At 33.9% G+C, this 18,918-nt stretch overlaps 1 protein-coding gene across 1 annotated transcript; it reads right to left on the bottom strand.

Annotated features, from left to right (window-relative positions):
* Positions 1-1,986: 1,986 nt before the first annotated feature.
* LOC133336804 (hepatic sodium/bile acid cotransporter-like) lies at positions 1,987-7,234 on the bottom strand. The gene is made up of 2 exons (XM_061545082.1): positions 6,221-7,234; positions 1,987-2,358 (listed from the first exon to the last, which is right to left on the bottom strand). Exons 1-2 carry the CDS (start codon positions 7,232-7,234, stop codon positions 1,987-1,989), a joined length of 1,386 nt encoding a protein of 461 aa, XP_061401066.1.
* Positions 7,235-18,918: the final 11,684 nt, after the last annotated feature.

Genomic DNA, 18,918 nt, shown 5'->3' on the forward strand with positions numbered 1-18,918 from the left:
TTTAAAATGTGTTAAACAAGTAGGAGGTCATAACTTTTGATTTAAATCAGAGTGACAACAAATGTAAGGTCAAATATATTTTGAGTATAATGGATATATTTAAAACGAATGTAAGGGATATTTTCGACATTCTCCAATACAACGTGATCTTTTTAAATATATATGTCAATAATTCATACTTTTGAAAATGAAGTTCTTACAATTTTGTTACCTGCATATATATTTAGTATCTACATGACATATGTACGCGTGGACAAATAATATACCAACAGAAAATTTCGACTGGACAATGCTGCATGTTCGGCGATGGTTTGTATGGAATGGATGATTTTAGGAAAATCAAATTTTGATTTGAAATATAAGACTATGTAACTAGAGACTATCCCAAAAATTACTTACAGCGTTCAGCTTTTGGTGCCTGGCGATCAAGCTGATCTTTGTGCTAGCATTTAATTTCACAGCTTTTAATGAATCAATCCATTCCTGTCTGATAGGCTTGTGGATCTATAGGTTCACCCTTGTGCCTTTGTACCTCTCTTCCCAGATCATGAAGATCTTTTCTGACTGACCATAAGGTTATTGATGGTGTGTTCCCGACAATATCATTTATCATACTGCATTATTGGGTTGCGTCGATGAATCGGTATTATTTTTTCCAACTCATAAATATGGTTCACTGTTGTCATGATGAGACAAACTTTTCAGTTCTTGGGGTAGGTCTGAATATTCTTCCACTGTGTATCACATATATTTGCGAACAAATCTGACGCAACAAAGCTATGACCAGTCTAATGCCTTTAAAAATATCAACAAGGTTAATTTGTCAGAGCCCCAAATGCATGCATCGAACTTTGCACCCCACATATTTTATGGTCGTAATCCATGTTCTCCATCGACCGTTATGTTTTCAGAGTTCTTTTTCTGTTTTTTAAAGGAAAGGTAAAAATGAGCCCCAGTTTTGACGATCACATTTTCATTCAATGGAAATGTCATCCTTTGCGATCTGAAAACAGGAACTAGTCGCTAAGGGCCAAATTTGGGTTATAAACGATGGGTGGGAAATTATATTAAAGCCCAATTCATGTTCTTGTGAAACACCTTGAAATTTTCGTCAAAGATCCTAACAAAATTAATATATATGTAGACCCAAATCTTATTTTGAAGGGCATTTGGCATTCCGGGATTTTTATATCCTCAGCCTTATGGCTCATGAGGGTATATACACTTTGCCACGTCAAAAATGTTCCTCATCGAAATGTTGGTTTTAGAATTAATGCTTCATTCTCTGGCCACAACCGTTTTAGAAAATTTGGAGTCGATTTACAAATTACCGTCTGTCTGGCTGGTCTGTTCTCGAAAGGTGCAACATGCTTTTCTTAATCCAAACTTTACACATACTAATATTTCTCTCAAAGTTAATATAACATCGAAGATGGGGAATATCGAACGTATACACACAAAATGATCAAAACATTGCTGAAATTTAGTTTTATAATATAAATCGATTTGAACTAAATTTTTATCTATCAATCGTCAATCAAATATCAATTTTTAAAATTGTCCCACACATTCTCATAACTCCTCCACAAAGTGTCATCAATTTCAAGATTTATAAATCCAATATTGTGCACATAGTAAACTTTGTATGAAACTTATATTATGGGGAAAATCGGGGAAAATAGTGTAGGCAGTTCCTATTCGAGTTTTTCCAGGTCCTATCTGAGTTTTCCCCATAGTCAGACAGAAAATCTTATTCTGCTACTAATTGATATAAAATATATATTTTTATTAATATTTGTTTTTTTCTAATTTGTTCAACTAATTTGTTTAAATACAATATATTTAATAAAAATCTTACAAACTACACAAATACGCTACATAAGTACAACAATCATTTTGTAAAAAAATAAATAACATAATTTCTTAGAAATAATCACATAGTACATATTTTTCTTGTTCATTATCACAATTTTCCTCCTTGCTATGCTATTTTCGTCCAACTTTCTGTTGATGTTCACCCTTTTCCATGATCGCTTCAACTTCGATTATTTTAGCTTCTTTGGTTGGCGCCTCTTCCACCTCTTCGATACTGGTACGGCAAAAGATTTTCCTTATCAAATAGATGAGGATCAGTGGTAAGGGTGTCATCATTGAATTGGCCACCGGCACTGCACTTGTCATATCCGCCTGGGGTTGTGGCAGAGTGAAATTCAACATGAAGATGGCAATACCGGTATTTTGTATACCCGTCTCAATGGCAATGGTCAAAGCATCACGTGGCGATTGACGGCAAACAATGGCCATTAAATAACCGATTAAATAGCCAATCCAGGGTAGGGCACTACTGGCCACAAGAATCTGAAATGAGAAACAAGAAGGGTGTATTAAATATGGAGAGTATTAAATAAGTGATTTGTTTTGTAGTAATAAAAACCCTTAATTAATTATTGAAATTTAATGGGCTTCATAAGAAATATTTTGGGAAATATATCAGAATCTTAAAATGATTCATATCTATGCTGTGGATTAGAGTGTATGTCCAGTCTAGAATACAAATACATATCATAAATAAAAAATATGATTGTGGTGGTAATGAAAGCACCTATTTATCATAAAATAATTGGAAATTGTCATTGGTAAAAACATTAAATTCGTGGCATTTTCTTTGAACACTTTTTATATAAAAACCAGTGAGCGGAGCACAACTTCCACGAAAGTCTTATTTTCTGTGGTTCTATGTTCTGAGCTTGGGCAATATTTCGCGATATTTGCACCCTCTTGACCGATTAGAGGTCAACAAATATTAATAATATTCAGTACAGCCCTTCTAATTGCTTGTCCAAATTCCCTTCACCGTGGGTTGTGTTGTTCGGCTTTCAATTGTGGCCTATAGATCAGCTCGAAAAAAACACAAAAAATACGTTTTCATTTCACTTCATCCCAATATTATAATCTGACCATCACCGAAAATTATAGGCGTTGTCCTTGACCATCACATCATGAAAAATTTTAAGTCGATCCGCGCTATATTTCCTCCCTCTGGTGTTGTAATGGGTTACTAAATAGTATATGAATACTTAAGCACCTGTAAATATTTACGTGTAACTCCCACATCCGCGAACATACGACGATATAATTAGTATTAATTTAAAGGCCAACCACTCCTCTTGGATATACTTTCAACTTCTCGGGTCTATGTCCTTCAGGAGTAAATATATTCCCTATAGAACATACATTTTGTCATTTTTCACACAAAAGTCAAGTTTCATTTGACCCGCTAAATATTGACCGATCTTTATCAAAACAGTCATGCTTATTCTTAGGCCCAATCCCCTTCTCCATGTAAAAATCCGCGATGATTGGATCATAATTGCGGCCTTTGAAGCGACCAGAAAAACCGACAACATTTAAGTATTTGGTCCATTTCATCCTCTAAATCTTAACCGATCTTTTCCAAAAACAATAGGAGTCTTCATTGGGCAGAACCCATCCTACATGCAAAATTGGTCCATAACTGTGGCCTGTTTCGTGTTTACAAATTATAATGGACAGACGGACGGACGGACACACATGTCTAGATCGATTCTGCTAGTCGAGATATGACGATCGGTATACTTAAAGGTGGGTCTAGGACCAATATTTCGCGGCGTTACAAACTCATGGGGCTGAACAAAGCTATAATACCCTGACAACCTAGTTGTGTAGGGTATAAAAATAAAAACATTTCTGTGTACCAGAGGGGTTTCCTCCTTTAATCTTAGTTCCGATAAATCCATGTACACTTTTTGTTGTATTATTACATTTTTTTTTATAGTTAGACATTAATCCGCAATGGGCGTTGACGATAATATGAACGTTTTATGGTACCACCTTTGAATTAAATCACTTAAATTTTGTTATTAGTTTTTTTAACAGATAGTTTTTTGATAAGCCTAAAATAAAATTAAATTATTTCGCCTTCAAAAGAGATTAGTTCGAGTGCCGAAATTACACTAGACTACATGGCAAAGAGAAAATTATTTACGTATGGAATAAACAAGTTTTGGGGGAGTATTTATGAAAAAAATCTATATAACAACATAAGTACCCATCGAAGCAATTATAGGAGATACTTCGATAAAATAATAAAAGTACGAAGCCTAATAAAAAATGATCGAGGTCCGAGCAATATTTGTCATTTGTTTCGTCTGATATCGGATTTATAAATATTGGAAATATTAACCCTTTATAGGGGAGGTACCAAAAGGAATAAACCAATTAGTTCAGACTTGATCTAGGCTTAGAAAAGACAATAGGTTGTACAAATTTTGGTTAAAATCGGACATTCCATTGGCATAATATTGAATTTATAAATATTGAACATGTTAACCATTTGTGTTGGAGGTACCAAAACGAGTGGACCAACGGGTCCCGTATTCGTGGATTGGTAAATATAATATGTTGTGCAAAGATTGATTATAATCGAATAATCTTTTCGCATAATATTATAAAATTAATTTTTAGCACTTTGTGGAGGAGATACCAGAAGGACTGCACTGATATTCCTCATCTTTGAACTTGAACTAAGTTTGGAAGTAATATTACGATGTGCAAAAGTTTGGATGAAATCGTTTACTCCCTTCGAGAGTTGTCGTATGCACCTGCTGGCCAGACCGCAGACACATTGGTAAATCGACTCCAGATTTTCGGAAACGGATTTGGTCTAAAGAAACATGGGGTTTAAAACCAATATTTCTGAGAGTATAATAACTGAGAGTATAATAACTACATGGTTATTAGGTTAAAAAGAGGGGGTGGATGATACCACCGCATGTCCAACATGAGAAGGACACACACATAAGCCATATGAGGCCTGTTGTGCGCTCCAGAATTGCGGAGAAAGTTCAAATAATAAGTACATTGTCCCCTTCAAAATAATACCCCTCAGATCCTCGAAAGATAGGAATTTTCCTATTGTGGAAAATTCCTACTGGGTATGAAAGAACTTGGGGTATATATAAAAGCCTCAAAAGGAAAAAAATCGCCACAGGTGAAAGTTCGGAGATATAGCGTCATTTTTTTATGCTGACCCTATTACCCATGTAGAGATGTTTTCTGTTTGTAACTCATCGAAATAACCATTTCCGACCCTATAAAGTATATATATTATTGATCAGCGTAAAATTCTATGACGATATAACCATGTCCGTCTGTCTGTTGTAGAACGCCAAAATTTTGCATGGAGTCGTCTTTTGTGTGCAGGCAGGTCAAGTTCGAATATGCTCTTATCGGTCCACGTTTAGGCATAGCTCCCATATAAGGGTTCCCCCTAAATGTCGGTATTTTGGGGTTCTTGAGCGGGTTTTTCAACCGAATTCGCTGAAATTTGGTATATTGGGTTCTTATTGGATAACAAATATCTCCACTAAAAATTATAAATATAAATCCATTTTTTCTGGTAGCGCCTATATAAGGGTAACCCCAAATTTTTCAACCGAATTCACTGAAATTTGGTATTTTGTAGTCGTATATGGTAACAAATCTACCTACCAAAAAATATTATTATGCACCCCCTTTTAGGGGTAGTCCCCATATAACCCCCTTTTTTATATTGAAATAGTTATCTGATTTGTTCCGCGATTTGGGTTTGGTTCTAAGACTCTGTTGTAATTATTTCTCCTGTAGAGGATATTGAGAACGTCGAGTACGTAGCGTAAAGAAATGTATTCTGATGCAAAAATTTTAGTTTCGAAATAGAGCTATATCTGTTAGGGCGAAATAAAACCTGTGTATATTGGTGATGGCCTTATATAACTGTGACCACTTAATGGCATTATTTTGGGGATGTTCCACCATACCGTGCGTCGTCAATTTCGGACCACTTTCTGGGGGTTTTAGGAAAAATATCCATTAAAAATTGCTGAAATGTGTATTTGGTATACATTGAATTTTCGGTGCTAGTATCTGTTAGTATACCTATGGTAGAGGGTATCCAAAGTTCGGTCCGGTCGAACTTAACGCTTTTTCACTTGTTGTTGATTGAAACGATCTCTAAATATCCCAAGATGCAATTTTTTAAAGTCACTACTTTCGGAAAATTGACATTTTCGGCTATGCCGCTTTATAGAGAGCCGTTCCTTACAAACTCCCATTCCTTACAAATCATTCACATGTTTCGTTTTCGAACACACTACTTATCTACAATATAATTTAATATAACCTCACATTTGCGACTACCTACCTTCCACGAGAACAGCTTGAACATAAAAGAATTTGTGGTAAATGCAAATCCCGTAATGACAATAATAAACATAATTGCAAAGGGTTTTGTTATTTTGGACATTTTCTTAGCCACCGTCGGTGCATATTTCTGCAATGCCAAACCAATAGCCAATGGTAGGACCAACGAAAATGACATTGCTGCAATCGTTTTATAGGGTACCGCCAAATGACCATCCTTAAATATCAAAGCACCCAATGTGAATATCCATATTGGCATCATACCAAATGCGGCCAAATTACTAATAGCTGTCATGGTTATGGACAAATTCAGATTTCCATTCAGTATCACAGTGAAAATATTCGATGCTCCGCCACCAGGTGTTGAACCGGTAAAAAACAGTCCCAATCGCAGTTCAATCATATCGTGAAACAAATAGTAGCCAATTAGGAAACTTAAAATTGGCATAACCATAAATTGGCCAACAAATCCGATGGCAGGTCCAATGGGTTTCACCAGGATACGCTTAAGGGCATCTAATTCCAGGACAGCGCCAAAATTCACATATAACACCATAACAAAACAGCCAACCAGCACTTGAAAGACAATGTCCATGGTACCAATGCTGCGTAAGACCATTACATCAAGTGATTCCAGGGAGGTTTCTATCTCATCCACGCTGCCTGATGGGCGATGTAATTCCACATAGATTTCACTACGACCCAGAAGTATGGCTTCCACAGTGAAATTCCCACGCCACGATGTTTGTCCTGCTGCAATCTTTATAATATTATTTGAAACCCTTAGCAGATGATGATCCATATTAACAACATGGAATTCGTAATCCTCTCCCCACAAAGGATCTATATTTGTAATTTCGTACTCCACGGTTCGTATATCACCCATTGACATATTTAATAATTTCTCTTCGAATTTCACCGTCCATAATGGCACCTTTGTAAAATTCATATTATCTTCAGTATCTTCACTGTAGTTTATTGTCGGATTTTCGGTTACAATTGCACTTAATCCCATTGCCAGAGATTGTAGGAGCACGATTCCAAAAACAAAATATTTCATTGACCACATTTTTTTCTCTTCTGTTTATTTACCGTCGAAGCATTTAATTTAACAGATATTTTTTTTTAAAATAAATTTTTGTAAAATATATTTTGGTTCCGTTTATCGATGTTGTCGCCTAGACATCCCACGCACTTTAAACGTTTTTCGATTGTGCAGTTTGTTTTATTTTTTCGAAGAGTATCCACTCGTGTCTATTCGTGTGTGTGTGTTTTTTTGTTTTTCCTGCCGCGATTATCAAACTTCTTCGGAATACTTAAAATTGTTATTATTTTCTTCACTGATAATGATAATACGCCGTCGCGCTCGCTCTCATAATAATAAGGTGGTGGTAGCACGTTTTTTATGGGCAATGTGTGGTTCGGTTGTTTCAACAGTTTATCGATATGTCCCGATATGATACGACCGATCGACCAAGTGTTGTAAAGTCTTATTGGTCTCAATAATCTCACCCTCCTACTTCACCAACACCATCACATTTCTCTCTATATTCGATTGATTATCAATAAACAAAATGCAGAATGAAATGAGAATGGTTTTTTTTTATTATTTTCAAATTTTATTTTTGCATTGTCATTATAGTCTGGCGTCGAATTATAAATCAAGGGTGAAAATATTTTTATTTAAAGGCTGTTTATTGCGAAAATTCCTGGAATTCACTAAAACCTTATTTTACTATGGAATGAGAAAATATCGTTGTTTATATACTACATAAATTATTCACAGACCCCATTTAATTAATCGAAGTCTTCGATTTACAAAAAGACCCATGCGAAAAGAATAAATAAATTGTCTCTAATTTCATTTCACAAAAGACAACAAATTTGCTGGCGGACAATTTATTTAATTCTATATTCGCCACTGATTTTAGATATTTTGAATGTCCTCCTCATGGTAGAAAGTATAAAAATTCAGACCGGACGAATTTAACGACGTTTTTACATATATGTTGTAGTCGCATATACCTACTTTATTTGGCATAAAGGTCAATATCATTTTGATGCGTGATGGGCGGTATGGAATTACCCTTTTTAATTATTTATTCAAAACTAGAATATGCTCGCTACTTCGTTAGTGAATGTGGGACATATTTAAACATGTCATAAGATATTATGTTGTTTTCTCAGAAGACTGGACATGCCGGAAGATTTAATCATAATACACACCAATATAGATTATAATTAAAACTTGAGTACCATTAAGTACCTTTGCGCTCTTTCTAAGATCTGTGGGTCTTCTTGTAAAGGCCACTTGTAAAGACCGGTTAATCTTCTTATATTAGCCCATTGGATATTCTTAGCATTCTGGAAGAAACAATGGTTCTCCGCATAGTAGTTTAATGTATTTTGAAGCTCTTCCTGTCCACTAGGCCTTGAAGTAAAAGACCAAGAAGTCTTTTTATATAAGGGCAAAAAGTCTTCTGATTAAAGACCTCAGAAGGTCTACTCATATATGGATCGAGATTTTTATATTAAAATGACTTAATTATTTAGAATAAGAATATTAACTTATAGAAGTCTTGGATGTTTTCTTATGGAATTGTCTTTTTATTGAAGCCCGGAAGCTCTTCATTGTTGAAGACAAAAAGTCTTGATATAAAACAACATTCGTTATAGAAGATCAGGTGGCATTCGTTATAGAAGACCAGGTAGTATTGATTTTAGAAAACCTGGAGGTCTTCATTATAGAAAGAAAGAAGATATTTTTATAGAAGAAAGACTTCTTGTAGAATACCCTTCTTATAGAAGACTAGTGGTTATTTTAATAGAGTCTTCCTATAGATGACCAGTGAGTGTTCCGGTAGAAGTATGAAATGCCATATTATGGAATATTAGAAGTTCTTCACATAAAATATCAGAAAGCATTTTCCTCGGATGGTCTACTTATAGCAGACCCGAATATTATCTTATAGAAGAACAGAATGTCTTCTTATAGAAGACCAAATGATCTTCGTTATAGACGACCAGAAGGTTCTCTTGTATAAGAGCAAATAATCTTCGTTATAGAAGACCAGAAAGTCTTCATTGTATAAAATGCCAGGAGATTCTATAGAAGAACAAAATTTCTTGTTATATATGTTCAGAAGGTCTTCTCATGGAAGTTCGAATGATATTCTCATATAAGAAAAGTGGGTGTTCTCAATTCTGACCGCAACATAGATCTAGCTCAATATTAAATTTGGTACCATTTATTACTTTTTGTACTCGTGTAGTAATTATTTCCAAATTTCGAAGGATTAAAGCTCGATTGGATCACATAAATCCAAATTATATACCACTTAGTAAACATAAGTACGAATTTCTATACATACATATATCATACTACTAATAAAAATATTATTTCCCTATTTCAGGATTCCAGCCCTATCGGTTCACCCAAATCCAAATAGTTTCAAATTTAGAACCATTTAGTACATTTCCAAAACTTCTAAACTATTACATCGATCCTAACTCCAAATATGAGAATTCTAACTATCGGTTTACCCAAAATTCAAATTGTACCAAATTTAGTATCATTTAGGACACATAAGTACGAATTAAAAAAAAAAACTACCTATATGATACTACCAACAGAAATCGTATTTCGAATAGAAATTTTATTTTAACTAATAAAAATCTTATTTCATGGTTCCAAACATTTCGATTCACCCAAATTAAATTTGTGACAAATTTAGCAAAATTTAGTACACACTTGTACGAATTTCGAATAGTTCGAAATTTCCAAAACTTTCTACATATTCCAATCCTACACAACAGCGATCCCAACTGCATATTTCAGGATTCTAGATTCACTCAAAGTTCAATTGTTGAATTGAATTTCCAATACTAGCTTCCTCAATTTTACAATGCAGTAGTAATCTTATTTCCAGATTTCAGCGTTCCAGCTATATCGGTTCACACAAAACTCAAATTTACCAAATGTTGTGCCATTAAGGGGACCCCCCGCCCCCATTCTCGGTGTCAAAACTTTTTTTGATTTAATTCGAATCTACTCTAATCTCAAGAACGCTTGAAGATATAGCGATATATAAAGATATTGTGTCAGCATCAAGTGACGGCAAGAGTGATTCTCAAACTTTAAACGTATTTTTTTTTTCAAGATTTTCAATGGGCTGGTAAATCAATACCAATGCTTGTTAAGGTTTGTAACTTTACACATATACAATTGAAGATTTAAAAGAGAAGAAAAATAATTTACAACAAAATTTTGTTATTGTTTTGTTGTTGTTTTTTGTAATTAAAGAAAAGTCCTTATTTTTGATGGCGGGCATGATAACTCCTCACTGGAACATCGGAATCCGAAAATTCCAACGGTGTTATAAAGAGTACATGTCTGGCTCTCGTATGAACTAGTATTATTGACTTCGCTCTAAAATTAACAAAATGGTGGACCTTTGAAAAAATATTTTTGGAAAATCACCGATTTTTGACCAAAAACCAAGTTAAAAAATAAGGAAGATCATCACCGATTGGCTTTATCCTAGTTCATGTTGAGAGCTATACACTTCCAGAGAAACGTTGCAAAATTTGGAACCGATTGGATTATTAGTTTTTGAGTTATCGTGCCCGCCATTCGCAAAAAAATGTTTAGAGAAAAACGCGTTTAAAGTTTGAGAAGCCCTTCAGCCGTCACTTGATGCGGACACAATAACCCGGATATATCTTCAAGAGTTCTTGAGATTTTCACTTGAAATTTTGTAGAGACATTCCTTAATCAGTGTAGATTCGAATTATGTCAACAAAAATTTTGACCCCGAGAAATGGGGGGGGTCCAAACTTTAAACGTATTTTTTCTCGAAGCAGTGTATTACGAATGGCGGGCACGGTAACTCAAAAACTAATAATCCAATCCGTTCCAAATTTTGACACGTTTCTCTGGGAGTGTATAGCTCTCGTATGAACTAGGATAAAGCCAATCGGTAAAGATCTTCCTTATTTTTTACTTAGTTTGCGGTTAAAAATAGGTTTTTTCCAATGTTCCAGTGAGGAGTTATCATGCCCTCCATCAAAAATAAGGATTTTTCTTTGATCACAAAAAACAACAACAAACATTTTTTTGTAAATTATTTTTCTTCTCTTTTAAATCTTCAAATATATATGAGCAAAGTTACAAATCTTAACAAGCATTGGTATTCATTTACGAGCTCATTCAAAATCTTAAAAATAAAAAATCGGGAATGGGGGTGGGGGTTCCCTTAGGTACTTTTTTCGTACTCGTAGGTACACATATGTTCAAATATCCAAAACTACCTACCAATCTGAATTCTACACTCCAACTATAATTTTAATTTGAAGTTTCGAGATTCCGGCTTCAAATTTAAATTGTACCAAATTTAGTACTGTTTAGTACTTTTCGTATACATGATTACCCACTTCCAAAGCCACCTCCTTATATCGACCCTATTTCTTAGCCTTATTTCGCATTCCAAATTTCAAGTTTTTAAATCTATCCACACACATGCCTCGAAATTGTACCAAATATAGCGCATTTTAAGTTCTTTTCGGACGTTTATAGTTTGAATTTCCAAAAAATCCCTTTGGTACATCTAGTCTAAAATAATACATTGTTTCCATTATTTATTGGGTAAACAATTTTCGAAATATTAGTACAAATTATGCAGTAACAATTCGAATATCCCCAGATATATTTTGTCTTATTCAAAATCATTTCAACCATGTGTACATATTCTAGTTTTGCCAAAAGTCACATAAAACCTTTTTTATGATCTCGTCCAGGTTCCTTATGTTTTTGGAAACAACGAAGCTCACAGGAACCACGTCAGGGAAATGTGCCATGTTCCATACCAGAAAAACAGATCTGGTCGTGACAGACTGAGTTGAACACCTCGTGGGCTTTGTCGACATAACAGTGTTTTTGATTGAAATTGACAATATTAACTCAAAATCAGAACCAAATCGAAATTCGAAATCAATGACCCGATACATTCAATATAAAACATGCCGTTTATGTTGTTTTATATTATTCAGTAAAATAAATCTGACACAAAGATTTTTGGTAATTTGAACTCACAGATGACTTTACTCGATTTATGAACTGATCATATCATGGGCTTGTTTGAGGTCAAATTTCACATTTAAACATTCCATAAATGTTGTTTGTTTGATAAATATTAGAAATATCCTTTTTGTCTACGATAAGCTAGAGCCATAAATATTGATGTATATCCTTGATAAGAGAGGGTTCAATGGACACCAAATAACGGTACTTAATAGTAATATGTGATCATGTTCATGTACTAATTCCCCAAACCCAAACAGAAGGGCAACCAGGGGATGACAACAAGTATATTTAAGGGGATCCCCCCCCCATTCTCGGGGTCAACATTTTTTTGATTTAATTCGAATCCACACTAATTCAAGAATGTTCCTACAAAATTTCAAGTGGAAATCTCAAGAACTCTTGAAGATATAGCCGATTTATTGTGTCAGCATCAAGTGACGGCTGAAGGGCTTCTCAAACTTAAAACGCGTTTTTCTTAAACATTTTTTTGTAAATGGCGGGCACGATAAATCAAAAACTAATAACCCAATCGATTTCAAATTTTTACACGTTTCTCTGTGAGTGTATAGCTATCGCATGAACTAGGATAAAGCCAATCGGTGAAGATCTTCCTTATTTTTAAACTAGGTTTTTGGTCAAAAATCGGCGATTTTCCAAAAATATTTTTTCAAATCCGCCATTTTGTTAATTTTAGAGCGAAGTCAATAATCCTAGTTCATACGAGAGCCAGACATGTACTCTTTCTAACAGCGTTAGAATTTTCGGATTCCGATGTTCCAGTGAGGAGTTGTCATGCCCGCCATCAAAAATAAGGACTTTTCTTTAATTACAAAAAACACAACAAAGCAATAACAAAAATTTTTTGTAAATTATTTTTCTTTTAAATCTTCAATTATATATGTGCAAAGCTACAAACCTTAACAAGCATTGGTATTGATTTACCAGCCCATTGAAAATCTTGAAAAATTAAAATCGTGAAGGGGGGGGGGGGGGGGGGGGGGGGGGTTCCCTTAAATGACTAAAATGTATATTCTTCTTCCCCCCTCTACAGCCACTTTTATCAATCACCTTAACTATTACAAAAAATTTAGATGTATATAAATTTTCGTGATAAGAAAATTAGTTGGTGGTCATTGTTTTCTCACTCTCTCTGTCTCTATTGTATATAACGCAGTTTTCATTCCATTATCAGGCCATTATCGGCAATTTATTGAAGCACATTTAATAAAAATTAAAACCTTTGCCAATACCCCGGTACGTTCTTGCGATTAAAGTTTTTTTTTCTTTTTGACAAGTCATGACTTCCTCATACCACCAAACAAAATTCACAACACCTTGAGAATAAAAAAAAAATAAAATTCGCATATCCTTATCAAATGTTTGTAATTAAAAACAAGAAAAATTCAATTGAATATAGAACTGTGATAATAACCGTTATCTGGTCTCTCATCGCAACTACGATCTAGAATCGTTCACGAATTTTGTCACTTCAAACACCCGTTCGCCTTCGCCTACAATTTTCACCGTTGATCATATCGACTTGTAAACGCTTTAAGAAATCTCGACAAACTAAATCGTGTTTTGTTGATGTTGATAATATGCAATAAATTATTTAACAAAAAAACACAAACATACCCACACAAATCAAAATCAACGAAATGGACAACGACGACAACGATTGTTAGAGTAATTGATAATTTTTTTTTAAATTGAAAATATGACTACGATTAATTGAGTTTTTTGTTTGAAAAACGTAAAGCGTTAAGCGTTCTGCTTTGTCCATTTAATGGTCATCATTTTTGTGTTGATTCGTATATACCCTACACATGCCAGTAGATCGAGTAACTAACTGGTTACGAACTAGAAATTTTACTAATTAACTGTAACTAACACTAATTACCACATCATGTCCTAGACTGGTGAATTTAACATGGGTACTCGTATGTCATTGGGGAAGTCAATTGTCCTCTGCCGGCGTTACCAATAACCAGTCATTTCAGTAATGATAAATCAAATGATTCTTTGAGTAGTTAATTCAGGTATTCTAATTCGGTAGATACCATTGTTTAGTACTATCCCCAGTTAAATATGTATAGCAAATTAGATATTACTACAACAGTTTGAAAAATTGAAAATATACAAGTTATTCGGAAAAAGTTAATTTTTTTCATAATTTTTGATGTACCATACATATTATCTGCTTTTTACATCGTCACATTGCTATTTGCGTTTCTTTTGCCTCTTGATCAGTCCTTTACGAAATATTGAAGCATCTGAAATAGAAAAAAACTTAAAAAAAAATCTAAAATTCAAAACTTTCAAACGAACTAATATAGAATTGTGCAAGTTTTGGAAAATCTTAATTACGTCTACGAAAAGTAATAAATGGTACTAAATAATTGGAACGGGTAGAACTGGAATCCTGAATGTTGCAACTAAGATTACTGTCGGAGTGTAGGATTGAGATAGTTTTGAAATATGGGTATGAAGAGTACAGAATGGTTCCAAATCTGGTACAATTTGAATTTTGGTAAACAGTACACCTGGAATTCTTAAATCTGGACTAGATTTAGAAATTCTTACTTATGAGTAAGAAAAGTACAAAGTGGCACTAAATTTGCTACAATATGCATTTGGGCGAATGGATAGAGGGGGAATCCTAAGTTTTGGAATTTTTATTACCGTTGATGTCAAGAATTGAGCTATGAAGAAAGCTTTGAAAATTCGAATTTATGTGTACGAATAAACTAAATGAACTAAATTTAGAACAATTTGGATTTGGATAACTGTGAGAACTGGAAACCTAAAATTTGTCACAAACGGAGAGTTAAAGAAATTTCAGCACTAAATTTAGTGAAATTAGAAGTACCATTGATGTATGGAAGTAGTCTTGAAAATGTGTACTTATGTGTTCGAAAATTGTTGAATGAAACTAAATGTGGAACCTGTAGGTATTTGCCTAAAATATATAATTGGAATTCTGACCACTTTTGAATCTACACAATGGAAATAAGAAAAAAATAAGTGCTCATGTGTATTAGGGGTACTAAATTGTAATAAAATTGATACTAGATATAGGAATAGAGATGCTGGAATTATAGTACAACATATTATACAGTATTTACGATTTCCATATAAAATGTTATACATTTGTTTTGTATTCCCTGTCCGCATAAGAACTATCAGGCACTTCGCTAGTCTGTAAAATAATTGTGTATATTTTAGGTTGGGGAAAAATAAATCCATTTATTTATTTATTTTTGCAGAATAGTCAGGCTGAATCCCAGTTTGTTGTTTTTATAAAAAAACAACTATTTATTAGTGAGGAATGTCTGGCATTGTCCGCCGAGGGATAAGGCATGGAAGACTATAGTTTCGGATCTCACCACTGATCCTCATCAGAATAGATTTTTGTAAATGGTTTAAAACAATTTTATGGTCAATTTTTAGCTTCTGAACGATGTTACGACTGCTAACATGCCGGTCAACTTCGATCATTTCTCGGATTTTATCTACATTTTTGACGACCGGCTTACCAGTTCGAGGTGCATCTTTAACATCAAAAATTCCTGAACGGAATCTACCAGACCAAAATTTCAATTTTTAACACCCTGTAACAGAATAAGTATGACCGTTTTAATGAAGATCGGCCAAATGGATTTGTATGTGAAAAATTTCGAACTTTGTACTATATGGTGTAAATGTATACTCCTGAAGCACATATAAAAGAGAAGTTGGCTGTATATACAAGAGGGGTGGTTGACCTTTAACTTGATATTGATGTAGGTATGTATTCGGATAGTGGAGTTATACGTAAATATTTAAAGTTCCGATTATGGTCAAGGAAGACGCCTATAATTTTAGATGATATTTTGGGGATGAAATGGACTGAAAACTTTATTTTTGTCGGGTTTTCTAGCCGCTCTAGACGCCAAACCATATTTTTATCAATTATTTGTAAAGAAAAAATAGTAGTGTGCCTCGCAATCTACTCGATTTCCAATGTGTCAAATAAAACGTAGCTTTGTGTGTGCTTTTTTATAGTTTAACAATTGTAAGCTCAATACGATTAAAGCTATGACTTTGCTTGTGCTGTTTATTTGTTGTTTCTGTGTTCGAAAAATTAAATAAATCGCGTATAAAAGAAAAAATGCACATTTATAAGCGTCCGTTCAAATGTTTTTCAAACACAACTCAAATGTGTACATTCCATGTAGCGTCAATTAATTCGAAGTTCAAGAACAGATTAGTCAACAAATTGAAAATGACAGTGAATTGTATGGCTAATACTGGACTTTGATTTTAGTTCTATATCGTTAGCTAAAATACAAAAAGGCGTAACTAACAAAAGCATAATTGTGTAGGAGAAGCAAAGAACTGTTTTGAATGAAAACTATAAGTATGTCATGTGAAAAAGTATGCCCGGCAGGGTGATATTGCATATGACAAATAATAGACTATAATTTGTTAACAAATTTAGTTATTTAGTTTAATGGCAGTCATAATAATTAAGTAAAAATTTGAATTTGTTGTTATTTACGCCTTTTTGCATTTATCAAATAAACCCACTTATAGTTACGTCTTTTTGTTTTTTGACCGCAGACGTGTAAAACTTTGTCAACACATGTAGTTTATTGACATTCACAATATTCATTCAAAAAGTCAATTTTCAATTTTTTGTTAGTTACGCCTTTTTGCATTTTAGCTAACGATATAAACTATTTAATATGACTTGATTTGGTTCAATATGAAAATTGGTTCCCACTTTTTTTTATCAAAACTGACCACTTGTAATAAAGTTTCTCCAGTAATTGCTTAGAAGTTATCGTCTAAGAATAGTAATTATAATTGATAACGTGTATACCTGACCCAGACAAAGGCAAAATAATAAATTTCATTAGATTTGCACGTCTTTATCTAAAATTTTATTATTTTTTAATCGTATGATTTGAAGGCTAAGAATTGTTTATTTATTATAGATATTTACAATTTGTGAAGGTGTAGGTACTTATCGGTCACATTTCGTTTCTAAACAAAAGCAACAATGGCCACTTAAGTGGAGTAGAGTTATACGACATAAATATATATGAAAACGTGTCAATAAAGATTATAGTTTAATGCTATGTAAGCTCTACAATACCCTATACACTTTAGACTTTTATAGACTTTATCATAATTATGGAAAATGCAGTTCCAATTCCACGTTTTAGCTGGTTGAGAAGGTGATTGTTTGATCCGATATGTGAGATCTCGCATTGTCGCATTATGACTCTGTCATTGTTCTTCGAATTTTTCAAAAGACTTCAGGACAACAAATTGTCAGAATTGGCCGTCCTACATTGCTTAAGCAGAAAAGTCGCCACAACTTTCCTAGAATTTAAAATGGATAACCAGTGATGATTTATTACGCACTGGATTAGAAATATTCAACGGATACCCCATTAATTATTTATGTTCTTGATCGTCTATTGTGCCCAAAAATTCGCTCGCGAACGATTTAAAATACAATCATTTCTTTAGTGCTCATTTTGCGATTGAATTTATCGCTATATATTTTTACTAATCGAGCATTCTCCAAACGAATGTTCGCAGGCACATTACAAACGAATGCGAGCACACAACAGCGATCGTTCCTAGCGTTGGTTAATCGCTCATTTCTGCTTTTCGCTCGCCAATGACAACGAACATTCGCGAATGCTCAAAATTAAGTAGTTGTTGGGCATGTGTTTTTTTATTCCACACATGCCCAACACTTTCTTTTGCGCACATATTCATTCGCTGTATATATTTACTTTTTTATGATATTTTTGTTTGTTTTTTGAGTTTTTCAAATGGACGCTCTTCAGCAATGAATGCTCGCGAAATATCGAACATTCGTGAGAGATTGCCAATGCTAGTTCACTCATTGTAACTTTATCACTCGCGATAAATTGAAAACATTCGAATTCTTGCCGTTAGTATTCGTGAGAAGGAGCGTATTTTAATCCTTCGCCGCATCCTGTGTTATAGCATCTTTCTATATATTTGGTTCCGGTTTTGACTTCTCTGTTCCCAATACTGAATAAGATTGAAATCATGGATCGGCTGCATTCAAATAGATTCCGGACACAGATGAGTGGGGTTTGCTGGGCAGTTGAAAAATACAGCGTATCGTGAGGTTGAAATCTAAACGCAGATCATGTTTCTGGTATCGTGCTGTCAATTCGAATTGAAGCGGCTGGGCCATTATTAACCCTATGACTGGGCCATCCTTAACCCTATGACTATAGAACTATTTTCTGTGCACAGATTTAATGTAATTCTCCTAAATAGGGTATGAACAAAATTTGACATTGCTACATCCTCTCATTCGGGAGATGCAGTACCTTCTTTCTGAAAAATAAAAGTCCAATGTCAAGAAAAGCAAATGCGATATCGACGAAAAAATCACTTTAAATTATTCTTTTGGTTCTTTTTTACAAGACTCAACAATAATTTGGAGGTAGCAATTCGTTAATTTCGAATACGAAGCGATTTAAATAATTTGTACTGTATACGCTAATTGGTACTGTACACGATTTTGCACTTATCCATATATTGAAAAGCGTATAACTTGACCAAAAATTTAATTTTTTTAG

Source organism: Musca vetustissima, unplaced genomic scaffold (genome assembly GCF_032173495.1).
Source record: "Musca vetustissima isolate MV318-11 ecotype Yass unplaced genomic scaffold, APGP_CSIRO_Mvet_v1 utg6369, whole genome shotgun sequence".
Taxonomy (NCBI): domain Eukaryota; kingdom Metazoa; phylum Arthropoda; class Insecta; order Diptera; family Muscidae; genus Musca; species Musca vetustissima.